This window comes from Polyodon spathula, chromosome 2, assembly GCF_017654505.1.
Source record: "Polyodon spathula isolate WHYD16114869_AA chromosome 2, ASM1765450v1, whole genome shotgun sequence".
Taxonomy (NCBI): domain Eukaryota; kingdom Metazoa; phylum Chordata; class Actinopteri; order Acipenseriformes; family Polyodontidae; genus Polyodon; species Polyodon spathula.
The window spans coordinates 49,452,560-49,466,232 of NC_054535.1; the positions used below are offsets into that span (position 1 = coordinate 49,452,560).

Sequence of the window (13,673 nt, forward strand, 5' to 3'; positions counted from 1 at the left end):
AGCAATTTACTAAAAGAGACTTTGTAAAATTAAATCACAAATGTTTTGACTGAGGTAACTGATTTAAGACATTGAAAAGACTTGTTGGAACATTTGTCATAGAATTTTATTATTTCAAAATTTGAGTGCATGCTTATAGTGTTGACGAAAGGTGTTGTTTTTGTGTGTACAAAGTTACATTTATTAATTTAATAACCAGAATATGACTAATTTATAAAGTACTGCTATTAAAAGTGAACAGCAGATAAATCTCTCTTGCTCAATAAATGAGAGGTGAAGTTAAAACAAATAAAACAGAAAGCATATGCTTTTATTGAACAGGCTTGTGTAATTTAATGAATTAACAGAACAGTAAATAAAAAGGTTGTAACAAACAAAAACACAGGACTCGGCACTGGTAGCCAAAATAAACAGACAAACAAAACGGACTAACACTAAACAAACACGGTGAGCTGATATTTTACTTTACGTTATTATTTTATTATTATTACCTCCGTCTCCACACCCGTTCTCCACTCACCGAACACACAACCCTGAGTGAGTGAAAACATGTTGCTTTTATGCAGCTGTACCGAGACTCGACTGCTAATCAATCATTCAATTGGAGTCACGGTACAACTGCCCGTGAATTAATAAAGTGCAATTCCCCGTGCTCACATATTATTACATTTTACTTGCACGTAAAGTGCTGTGCAATCCTCGTGCCTAAATACAAATATTTTAAACACTTGTGTTACACATAGCTGTTTATATCCCATGTACCAATGACTATACACCAACATTAACACACAACATACGACATAAAATACACACAGGGACGGGCACTTTGCCACACCCTTTCATAAACATTTACTTTGCTTAGGTAATCAATGAATTCAATGAAGAGCAATGCCTGATCAGCACTGAGCATTACATGTCATGATTTACAAGACACTGCGCGAAGATGATCACCGTGTGGATTTAAAGTTACAAATAAGGATAGGAAATCAAGAGATTGAATCCTGGATTCAACTTGGATCAACCACTGACTTACGTCAACGCTGTTAAGAATGCTTCGGAGAGAACTTGGTTCAAAGTCATCGTCATTTTTTTTACTGATAAGATAAAATTCGAAAGGTGTCTGTCCAGGTCTTTTCAGGTATCAGGTGAAATTCTCTCATTTATCCAACTGAACACAATTACAGCTTGGTGAGGTTTGTCAATCTTCTTGTATTTAAATTTTCTTTTAAAAACGTTTGTTTAAATTCTTCTGCTACTGGTGTGAAGCTTGTTTTTTTTTTAATTGTCAATGTGATGCAAGCTATTCCTCTCAATATTTTTCCTTCTTTATGCAAGTCAAGGTTGTTATAATAGTAGAAAACACTAGTGGAGGCTTTGAGTAAATTGTTGATGCTTATAATGCATCAAAGTAGAAAAATGCAACATGACTTTTGCACAGCAGTGTGTGTGTGTGTGTGTGTGTGTGTGTGTATATATATATATATATATATATTTTATCCTATTGTTACTTGTTTCAAAGATTAAGCTGTTAAAACTGTGGAATATCCTCAGAATGACACACGTTATTTGTATAAACTTCACATTTTATGTCACATTCAGCCTGTGTTAAATTACTAGTATGTGGTCTAGCCTGAAAAACATCTGTTCCCACTTTCTCACTATGGTTCATTGTTGTCACGGAATGATTGGCTTTAAGGACGGTAACAGTTGTATGGAGACTTGATCTGAAGAGAGTATGCAGACATTGGCTGTAACAGAGCCAGTTGGTAGTAGCCAGTGAACCAGTACACCTACTATTTCTGGTTTGCTGTCATTGAGGGAGCAGTTTAATTGACTTCTAGTTGAATTCTTTTGCAGCTGCTACGCCAGATGACCCTTACTTTGCCTTTCTTCGTTGGGGACTGTGAGAAAATGGATTGTATGTATCACAATATAGAAGCAGGACTGAAAGCTGTGGCCGTGCATATCTGAATGAGGAGATAAGAGGGTTTGTTTTGAAAGGGGAGGCGGGACTGTTCAAAAAGTGTACAGCTTTGTATCTAAATATACCAGTGCTGCTTATAGGCTAGGGCACAAGCCAAGGGTTGAGTGAGTCTAAGGGTGTTTTACATTAAAATGCAAAGCCTGACAGGTTCAGTGTGTCTAACATAAGACAGCTTCTTGATTAGCATGGGACTGGGTGGCTGACTCGTTCCCTGCCCCCTTTCAATAGCTGCTCGCTGTATTCAGAAGCAGGGGAGCCATTCAAGAAAAAAAAGAAGCAGCAGAGGCAGTAGAAGCAAGCAGTGGAGGAGCCTATCGCTGAGCTATTCCGAACATTTGTAACCACTTCAAGTCTGGCCCTCCCCGTGCCTGGAGAAGCACAAGCCAGTATCTGAGAAATAGCTTGAAAGAAGAGGAGGGTGAATGACAGCAGAGAAAATACTCAGCCATGGCTCCCAGACTTCATTAGCTCTGGATCTCACAGGAATAAATTGCTTCCAGGACATATGTAGCCTCTGTGTGTTCTGAGCCTCTCTCTCACACTCACTAACACACACCCACACACACACACACACATACACCCTGTGTGTGTGTGTGTGTGTGTGTGTGTGCAAAGAGCAGCAGCTGCATGGCAGTTAAAACGAAGATTGCCTCCTGATTAATGTGTTTTGGCTCAGCGTGCTTCATTGATTCTTTGATTGGATTTTGATAGGTGAAGAAGAGGATTTTTATTTTTACAGAGATTGACACTGCCTCCCTTCAGCGGCCTGGAGAGCCCAGTTTTAGGTCAAAACCAAACGGCTGAGTTTTTTTTTTTTTTTTTTTTTTTTTTTTTTTTTTTTTTTACTTGTTTGGGCCTTTTGTGTTGCAGCTCACAGTTGGCTAAGCACTCCCGTGCTGAATCGAGCTATTGTTTGAATCCCAGGGCTTTTCACGCTGCAAATCTCTGGGTCCCCCCACCTCCTCCTCCTCCTCCTCTAACACCCCCTCCCCTCTCTTTTTGGCTGAGAAGCCACATTATGTGCCTCTTTTGCACATGAATCTGGAAACTGCAAGATTGCAAATGAAGTGTAATGCATTGTGGGACATGTGTAAAATTGGATCAGTCGAGGAAAAAGAAGGGGACCCAGTGCCGGCTCTCTCTGTGTCTAAGGCAGCCGCAGCACCAGCAGCTGTAGCGTGTTTGTAGAGTGTGAGTGTGCATGTGTGTATGTGTGTATGTATGTGTATGTGTGTGTGTGTGTGTGTGTGTGTGTGTGTATGTGTGAGTGCCGGTTCAATTTCCCTCCTGCCATGCCTCCATTCTGATCTTCCAGGGCAAACATAGCATAAAGCTGTGGGGCCCGGCTAATGCTGCAAAGGGATTAAGCTGCAGGTAGCCCCTCTGTCACAATGAAGAAGACGCGGAGTACGACCCTGCGCCCAGCCTGGCCTAGCTCTGATTTCTCCGACCGGGCCTCTGACCGCATGAGGTCCCGCAGCGAGAAGGACTACCGTCTGCACAAACATTTCCCACCGGCTATTATCTCCCAGGGGTCTCGAGGATACATGACATCAGGTTGGTCCGATGTTATTCTGCTTCATGGGAAAGCTTTGTGTTGAAGATGGTGTCTTTATTTAGATAGAATTGTGTGTGGTGGTTTCAGAGACACAATGAGAAAAGGTAGGGATCAGTTTGGCTAAATGGGGCTAATAGCATCAGTAATTAAAAACAATGCAAAAAAAAAAAAAACATACATCCTCCATTTTGGACCCAGCAAGTTTCCCAGCAGGACTTGATGTGGTATTAGTAGCACATTTGTCAATAAGATCCAAACCTTTATCATCAGGCTTTTTCTTTGCAGAAGACAAAATTAATCTCTAGGGGTTCTGAATCCAATTCTTTAGCGCATCCATTCTTTCCTTCCTCCCTCTTGTGTTTGCTTCTGCATTGATCGTTAACTAGCTAGAAGCAGGCTTCTGGGTTTGTCTTTCCTGGGTCGAGATAATGGGAATCCTCTGAGTAATGATAGGGTGCTCGTTTATCTAGAAATATTTATAAATACCATCATCAAAAAAGAGAGTGAAATAAATTTGACTAGGAAGGCAGGAAGTTCCCTTGTGTGTAGGCACCCAAAAATCCCTCGCAAACCATGCTAATGTTCTACAGGATATTTATTTACATGGTGTCAAATATCAATGCAGTTTTTAAGGATACCCTTCTTCTTCTATTGGCTTGCCAGTCTTTGTTTATGTCCTTTTAAACTGCTAGCAGATGATTAAGAGAAGACCCCTTTTCTCACCAAGCAAAGCTGTATAATTTTCCAAAATAACCACACAACAAAAATGTATAAAAAAATGCCATGTCTGTAAATCTAACAGTTTAATTATCATTAACGAAAAAGGTTCTAACGTGCCACAGAAATATAGCTTTAGCCAGTGGGTACATGAATATTATGGTCCCTCTCAGCAAAAAAAAAAAAAAAAAGAAAACTGGTAGCGTGATCCAGATGACTAATAAACATACGAGACCACATGCTTATTTTCTGATTGCCATGCCAACATTTAGAAAAAGGTGAAATGTTATCCTTTTAGGAAAAAAAACCAAAATATCTGGCATACATTTTCTGAGTTTGGTTCCTTTAAATCTCTGCAATGAATTGATATTTTTTAAATGTAGTTATTTTTAATTTTCGCACGGCATGCATAATTCAAAAGTCAGGTTGTCGAAGAAAAGCTCTTTTGTTTGCTGCTGCGTTAATGTCTGGTAAAAATTGATTACAATATCCACTTGCAGATGGGTCTGAGGTGCAAGGTCTTTGTTCCTAACACCTAACTCCCTCTGGGGACTTAAAAAAGCAACGCTTTAACACCAGGTGCAGGTCTCATATTTATTGCTGTCTAATTTTTGCAATCCTCAGTCATGTTAATTTTACATAACTGTGTTCATTACAGTGATGACTGGTTGTATTTTTTATAGCGTCTCATAATGTGTTCCAATAGTGTGATGTTTTTCCCAACAGCTTAACAAGGCAGTATAACTTGCCTACATATGTAACAACAGTATTCAACTTTTTTTGTTCAAACAAGCTAATCAGATGAAGGGCAGGTATCATGTATCCACATACTCAAATGACCAGGTGGTGATTAGTCTTCAGAACAGCCTGTTTGCTGGGTAGAGCGGTGCCTCTTTTAGGGAAACATTAAGACTTTTAAAAGGCTTAAGTCGTTGTATTCCAGGAAAGGTAGTTAGAGTTTATAGACTTGTGGTGTGTTTTAAAATAATTTTTCTTTGTTATAATTGATCTTATAAAGAATATTGAAAAAAGTTTTGTTTTTATGCTTCCAAAGATCTGCTGAGAATGAATACAGGCTATCTGAAAGAACAGCAAGTGTAAAATAGGGCACAGAGCCTTCAAACTTTGGGAGGCTTTTCAGAACTTTCTGTGCCCATTTGCCTAATTGTTTTAGTCTTACTGTCATTAGTATGGTCATATTTGCTTCCCTTCATGAAAAGGGTGGAATGGAAGAGCTATTTGCAGACTTGTTTAGTTTCTTAGGGAAAGGACTTGATAAGGTACGTAACAAACCTTCCAGGTTTTTTCAATCATATGCAGGATATGATACACCAGCAGTATACAACCCCAAAGCACTTTTCATTAAAACAGAGAGATTTTATTTCAGTTTTTTAAGTGTCAGGTGAAACCTTAGCACTTATTTTCCTGACCTTTCTGACAAGTCAGGGGTAAAATAAAGTATGGTCTGTGGCAGGATAGCAGTTGAAAATCAGGGCAGGGGAGACGGGCTAGAAGAGATTAGAATTGGGACAATAAGTCTTCTTAAAGAAATAAGAAAAGGAAAACAGAAAAGAAATCCTGAATATTTTAAGCCTGAATGCATTGCCAAATCTGCATTGGTCCAGGGCTTCCTCATGCTTCCTAGCAACCCCGGGGTTTCAGAGGTTAAATGATGTGGCCATTGTGTGGGAAGAATACATTAGGGCACAGATCTGGAAAGAAATGATTTGTAAGCAAAGGACAACTAAGCCTATGTCTATTTCATTCCCTACTGTATTTTCATAAAAAGCCTGTGATGTCTGAAGATGAAATATTTTATATTAAAAAAAAAAAATAGTATTATTACACCAGCGCCTCTCCAATGTGTGTTGTTGAAGATGAGTCATTGCAAATGTATCTTTAAAATACTAGTATTGATTCAACATTTCGACTTTTTTTCTGTGTGATTCATCGGATTTCTTTCATGTTTTCAAATGCACACAAAAGAGCTTTTGCTGTTTCACTTTACAAGAATATGTTTTTTTGTTTGTTTTTTGTTTTTTCCCCCAGAAGCATTAAATGGCAATAATGAATCATAATCCATAACCTCCTTTATTTTACTGGACAGTATTTCAACTTAATGCACTTGGGTTATCAAGATCTAATATACTATAGTTTAAGACTAATGATTTAACCTGTTTGCACACCATTTTATCTGAAACGCTGATATTGTTTCGAAACCGATAGACTCAATGTTGATTTAAAGTTGTGTTCCACAATATATTCTAAAATAGAATTCCTTGATGTGTTTGCTTCATTCTTCCATAATTCTGTGCACTTGGCTACGGCCCTGTTGACAGCAGTTTACATTGTGTAAAGATATTATGTGTAAACTTTACATTGTGAAGTTGTTCTGCGTAAAGTTTACATTGTGTAAACATATTACACTATAGAAACTAAAGCCCCCCACTTGAAACCTGCATTCATGTAGGGTTACTGATTTCATAGGGAATTAATTGTGTATTTCATTTTTGTTTAGCTTATTTCTTTCCGATCTCCCTGCATTTAATAAAGCTATAATTTGCAATGTTGAACCATGACTATTTCTTAATTAAATTATATCACCTGACGATGAAGAAACAAGATCAAAGCTATTTTTCTAGCTATACATTCCTGAATGGAAATTGATCGCTTTTCTGTGTAAAGGATGTAGTCACTACATTACACACCGTTTGTTTCATAAAGACATTCTGTCTGGAGACACACCTCTTGTTAAATCTTGCAAATAACAAGGCAGAATTAGCAGGAAAAAAAAACATAATTGGAGGATTCGTTATGTGTTTCCATTAAAAGGGGCGCTATTTAAATTACAATCAGGTGATTAACAGCAGTGAACCTGTGTAGCAACGAGTCAGTCAACACACCTTTTTTTTATCCTGGTTGTTGTAAATCACTAAACTTCATTTGTGGAATACTGTAAATAGGATTACACTCACGTGACATTGCTGGACTGTTACTTAACTGTTTTCTGTTTTTCATTGTTATTGTATAGCAATACGCTAATTCAGGTCTTTTTAAAACACCTTTATTTGTAGACTGAACTACAGTGTTAGAGGAAGACTGTAAATATGATTCTCTGTTTTCTGAACTGTTGTAATATAATTAAGTCTTCCTGCTTATTGTAATGAGCCAAGTGATGTTTATAAACATTATTACATGTAAGTGTCTTCAGGTGCTTTACAATCAGTACGTTTAGATGACAAAGTGTTTTCCGAAAACTAATGTTTTTGGAAAACTGAATCAGAAAACTGGTTTTCTTAAAATGTCACTTTTCTGAGTTTACATGATTAACGATAGAAAATCTAATTAGAATTCAACTGTATACATGGATTGAAGTTTTCGGAAAACGTAGGATATTTTCGCAATGTAAAGTACTTCAGTAGCCTAAGTACGATTTGAAGACCAGACATTTCTGCAGTAGAACAGAGACCAAGCTAATAACTTGTGCTTTATTGAAGAGTCAGGTCTTAAATTCAAAGATTACCATCCTATACCTCTATTTAGATTCCCCAAAATTTGCAATCAGCCTTTCCAACGCAAAATCCTAGTCTATATTACCAGTTTCTTTTGCAGACATTATTTTAAATGTTCATGTCATTTTAAACTGGAAAACATTTGCTTCTTCAGTATGGGCTATTAACAAATACATACGGACTTTAACAAATGTCTTACTTTATCCCTAACTAGACAAATGGATGCATGCAGACTGATACAGATTATTATTATTTTCTCTGTTTTCTAAAACCACGTGCAGAAGAAAAGTGTGCGCATGCGCAGAATGCTAATTAAATAAGTTTTCCGAAGTGTGTTTACAGCATATACATTTTGTTAGTTTTTGGAATTTATTCGGAAATTTCTAGGTGCTGATCTCCGAAAACTGACTTTCTGAATATTCCGATATATTTTCAGAAAACTGTGTTTACATGACTTTTGATAACGGAATTAGTTTTCCAAAAAAATTCTGAATTCTTATGCTCATGTAAACGCACCGTATAACAGCAACAAGAGTCTGATTGAAATTCTTGGCTTTAATAAAAAAGGAAGAAAATTGTGGTAATATTTAGAAATGTACTAATTTTAACTGTCAACATTATATTTGTGTTCAAATGCCATGATTAATTATAAATAAATTGATAAAAAGTGGGAAAACCAGAGTTGTTCATTTTTGAAAAATAGAATTTGGTATTCCCCAGACTGGAAAGTCAGTGGCCCTATATCAGAGGTTGGCACAGGTACCTGGAAACCCGGGTACCCATCAGGTTTTAAATTACCCAATGCTACCCATGCCTCTTTTTACAATACAGATATTGATTATTAATTTGAGAATTTTAAGAAAATTAAAATATGACAATCCAGTTGTAAGCATTGGTCTCTGGCCATTGTGACAAGGCAACGTTAGAAAAGTTTTGGATTAAGTGGTGCAGTGCATTTGGGAGCGCTTCAAGGAAGCCCGGGTTGATCTATTTGCCACGGCAGAGATGACCATTGCCCCCTGTGGCCTTTATTGTGTACATTTGGCGGTTCTAATAGGAATAAAGAAGTCAAAGAGAAAGACATTTAGAACTGATCAACCCAAAGATTCTTACACAAAATAAAACTATAAACCAGTAAAATTCAGTTTGTGTAGCATGGGTCAGAGCTCTGCATATCCCTCCAAATCCTTGCAGATAGCAAAAAAAAAAAAAAAAAAAAAAAAAAAAAAAAAAAAAAAAAAAAAAATGTAGAGGGACTGAATATAATTGTAAAAAAATATGTTTTACATTCACATATTCTACTTAACAATCATTGATATATTCAATAATCTTTTCTCAGATTAACTGCAACATTCTAGCATATTACAATAAACTTTTTGCTCCTGAAACCTCACTGTGTGAATAAGACCTTGATCTCTAACTCTGATCAGTTGTAAGAGTTGTAAGCACATTGCTGCGGCATTGTAAATGCCTTTTAAGCTGCTGTGGGCAATCTGCTGTACCAGCTAAAAATAATTGAATTGTAACAGTATTGCTTGGGTTAATAAGAGGTAAGAAATCATTTTGATAAGCTCTCCTTTTAATACTGAATCAAACTTCTGACATGTAAGAGAATTGGAGAATGTTGTATGACTAAAAAAAAAAAAAAAACAAGGGCACTATACCTAGCATGTGGCTACACTTTAGTGTAATATAAATGTGCACCAAATTGGAGCCTTAGAAAACATTAATGACACAAAATACTTTTGAAAGTTAATCCTAGAATCCATTACTGTCAAAATAAAGTACTGCCTTTTTTTTTTTTTTTTTTTTTTAAATCGTTCAGCATGTCAACCAAAAAAGCGTTGCACTATCAAACAATCAGGAGGCATAGGTAGGTGTGGTTATTTTTTGTTTTTTTTTGGGGGGGGGGGTTGTATTTAAAAAATGAGTGTATTAATTTAGTCAGTGACAATGACATAGATTAAAATGTGTATGTCTAAGTTTATTTACACATCATTTGGATGGCCAAACAAAAATAAAGTACCCATGTAAAAAGCAGTCCAGTTTTGGAAAAGCATAACACATTTAGATTGAAGCAGGGACATTCTAGGTATGACATAAGACTTTGTTAGTCAGTAATTTAAGATGATGATAAGCGGCACGCAGATACATCACCAAGGAGATATTTTCGTACATCTGGAAACTGTAGAAAGGTGTGAAAACCAATACTTAGCATAGAACTAATGTTGAAGTCCCTTACTGTGTTCATGTCAGGCTTTTTCCTTTGACAGTCTTTTATTTTTCACTTTTACTCACTTTTCTGTTGCAGCACTAATAGTCGGTTTCACAAAACCTGCTTAGTTCTAATCTTGGAATGCCAAATGTTATCATAAGTAAGGTAGTCTAAGATTAGTACCAGGTCAAAATATGTCAAAATATGCCTTCTTGTACTGCAGGTGAGGTAATGAGATCCCACTTGAGCTTTTTAGTTTCACTATGTTGCTCATACTATATGGTAGGTAAACAATGTGGGGCCATGTCGGTTCCTATTACCTTTAACACAGGAAGTGAATAGACAGAGAAACAGGCAGGCTTCCTCTGCAAAGTAAAAATAAACTAAAAACAAAACAATAACATAAACAGCAAAACAATGGGGCTTGTGAGACTGATACCCTACTTATCTGTTAATGGTAGCTCAAGAGAATTAATGCTGGTTAAGTAACGGTTAAGCTAGTTGAAGGAAAAAAAAAAAAAACTATCAATTTAAAGTCCCTTTCCTGTAATATCAAAAAACAATAGAGTGTTGTTTACACTCCATCAATCTAATTGCTGTAAACCTGTGTACTTTTTTGATATACTGACTAGGTACACAGTATGTAACCAGTACATATACCTGAAGCAGCTGGAATTTTCAACTGGATAATCCTTTTTATGTCCGTTTTGTTTTTGGCTGTAAAACAGAAAAGAGTTAGCCCAGTCTGAGTATAAAGCAACCGGGAACCATGTTCTACAGAACATGTTTTATTAATTAGGCTTTCTGAAGGACTTGTGTCTGCCCTTATTCTTACAACGTTTCTTGCGCTTTACTGCAGAACAGCAGTTGGAGAAAAAGCTACCAAAAGAAGGGCACAGAAAATAATGTATACTCATTGATTTAATGTCAGTCTAATAAAGACATGCAGGTAGCTGATTATGCAGGTCACTGGGGAGAACCCGGTTAAAGCTCTGATCTTCCTTCTTACAGTTTACATTTTAAAAGAGTGTGCTGTTGAATAAATAATGAACTGATTTCAGGCTAGCCGCGTCTTCCCTCTGAAGCTTCATTGTATGAGGAGTGATTTTTTTTTTCCTTTGCAAGTTTAGTGGGGAAAATCTTTTCCAGCACAAACCATGCAAATTAGATGTAAGTAACACGTTGCTCTGCACATTTATGTCGTAGTCGTTTTGTCTGCATTTTTGTCGGATTTCTTTTTAGGTGCATGTGTTGCATGTTATGCTTAGCTTTCTGTAGTTTTCTGTTACATACAGCTGCTCTGATGGTGCTAAAATGTTTGGAGAATTTATGCATTAAATGCAGACAATTGTAAATGATGTGTTCCTTTTCACAGCAACCATGACAGTGAATTGAATAGCATGTGTAGCTTATCCATACATAGCTTGAACCTCAGTGAATTAAGCATATATCATTGTTTTATTGCTGGTCTGTTAGATAGCTATTCAGGGCATGTGATGAGATAAAGCACGGTACATTTTCACCTGCTTCATGAATTGAAAACAAGTGCATGATGGGCCTTTTGGGAATGGGCATCTGAGCCTACTGTTCTTCAATCTGCTGAATCTAATTATTACTATTAATATTACTATTGTGTTTAGTATATATTGTCAGTCTTATATATTAATAAATAGCAGCAAATAACTAAGGAAATGCTTCCTGATCCATATTCATTCTTGAAAGAACGACTTTATTTCCATCATACCCTTTTTTAAAAGAAAACCATGTCAAAAGATATAACACTGTTTCTATTTCTGCAGAACATGGTTTATCATGGATTTCTCTGCACTACCAAATATTGTTTCTATTTCCAAACACTGGATTAACTTGCGGTTAGTAGAAGCTCAAACAAGATGGATGAAAACACCAAGAACACAATTGACAGAACAGGGATTAGATAGAATATTTAATAGAGGAAACAAGGTACACCTTGGTGAATGACCTTGAGTAAATTCTTTGAATTTGCTGATTTATATTTAGGTTTGTGCAGAGTTGTTCTCGTTGGGAATGTATATGGCGGTCAGTGTTTATGGTTTGCATATTTTCAAATTGCACATGTCGAAAGAGTATTCGGCTAACAAATATTGACAGGTAATACATTATTTTTTAACTAAACAGTGTATTATAAAAATAATATAAACTAAATGCACCTTAACTATATGCTTAGGGAGTGATTCATAAGTTAATATTAAAGTAATAACTAATAATATGCATTATTGCATACATACTGTAGCATACTGGGAAGTCTCAGAGTTTAAGATTAGGGCAATGCATTAAGCCACAGTCTATGAAAACAATTTATAGGAGCACATACTGTGGAAGCACAGCCTCATTAAATATGGATAATACTGAGTCAGATGCATTGTACTTAGTATTCATTCCATTAAATAAGCAAGAGAACAAGGGGGTGCAGGCAGCCGTTGCTGGCAGCCCACTCTGATTTTGTTGGATTTGGTTAAGCTAATTAGTCCAGAATTGGTAATTTGTCAGAGCTCATCTAAATGCACGAATGATCATGTTATAATCTGTTAATGAAAAACAAGCAAGAGCTAAGTGTATAGCTTCACTGTGTGCATAAAGAGAGATGCAGTGCCATGGTTTGGTTTGATTTATGAGGGAGCAAGATTTACTAAATTAGTAACAACATCCCTGGAGTTGACGTGCCTCGTGTGCCGAAGCACAAAGAAACGCTCCAGTGGTAGAAAAGTGTACCAAAAAAGGAAGGGCTCCAAGCTCATTTAATGCCGCATTATTCGCCTGTAAACATTAAGCTTACGTTGCTGGTCTTTGTTGTGCTTTACTGCTTTGAAATCATGGCTCAATTTGTGAGCCAGAGTGACCTTGTCACTCGTATTTATTGCATACTGAAAACTTGACTCAGCCTTCAAGTGAGGCCCCGCGAAATACAATTCAGAGTGGTATGTTTAGCTCAGGGCAAGAGGCCCAAATAGTTAGCAAATGGTTTGCAATTATGGCAAGGTAAATTAACAGCTTTGACATATCAAGATTTCAAATCCTTCTCTAATATAAGCCATGTAGCTCTAATCACAGTACAGTTTTATAAAGTTAAATTTATCTTGGTGGAATCTAAAACAAGTTTTGCCAGATGCTTTTTCCCCTTTTGAACCTGGGAGGCTGGATATTGTGATTAAAAGATTGTATTTTTTGATATATGGTATAGAGGAATGGCAGATCATTTCTCTAAATTATTTCAGTTGAATATTTGTTTTGTAACTCAGTCAGTAGTGAAGACTTTTATGCGCCATCATAGAGAAAATGCTGACAAGAAAAATGAAAGATTATGTTATTTTTGGTTTGCATACGATACAGAATATGAACCTATGTAATAATGAATGCCGGCTGTCTTTTGGTTAGAGTTTGAACATCATGGTTGAAAACCTTTGAGGACTTTGACGTTTTTACAGATTTTCCATATGCTCTTGATTACACGTGGTAGTGTATTTTGCGGAATTAAATTATACATTTTAGTAGTATATGAAGGAAATAGATCTTACAGCAGAAGAAATAGGCATACCACATTTTATTTTTCATTTAGACGTATTTCAGCTTGCTCACTTTATATAATTGTAGCAGGGGGAGATCTGTGCTGACTCTGCTGGCGTGTTCACAGGGCTGCAGGAAGAGGAC

At 36.6% G+C, this 13,673-nt stretch overlaps 1 protein-coding gene across 2 annotated transcripts in view; it reads left to right on the forward strand.

Moving 5' to 3' along the window:
- Positions 1-13,673, forward strand: part of stox2a (storkhead box 2a) — a 128,600-nt gene that overhangs the window by 65,802 nt on the left and 49,125 nt on the right. The window contains exon 1 of one of the 2 annotated variants that reach the window (XM_041223826.1): positions 2,839-3,541. The exons of the other annotated variant lie outside the window; for it this stretch is intronic. Within the exon in view, the coding sequence (XP_041079760.1) occupies positions 3,376-3,541 (166 nt within the window). The 5' untranslated portion in view covers positions 2,839-3,375. Of the gene's footprint in view, positions 1-2,838; positions 3,542-13,673 lie in introns of those variants that run through there. 2 annotated transcript variants of the gene reach the window in all.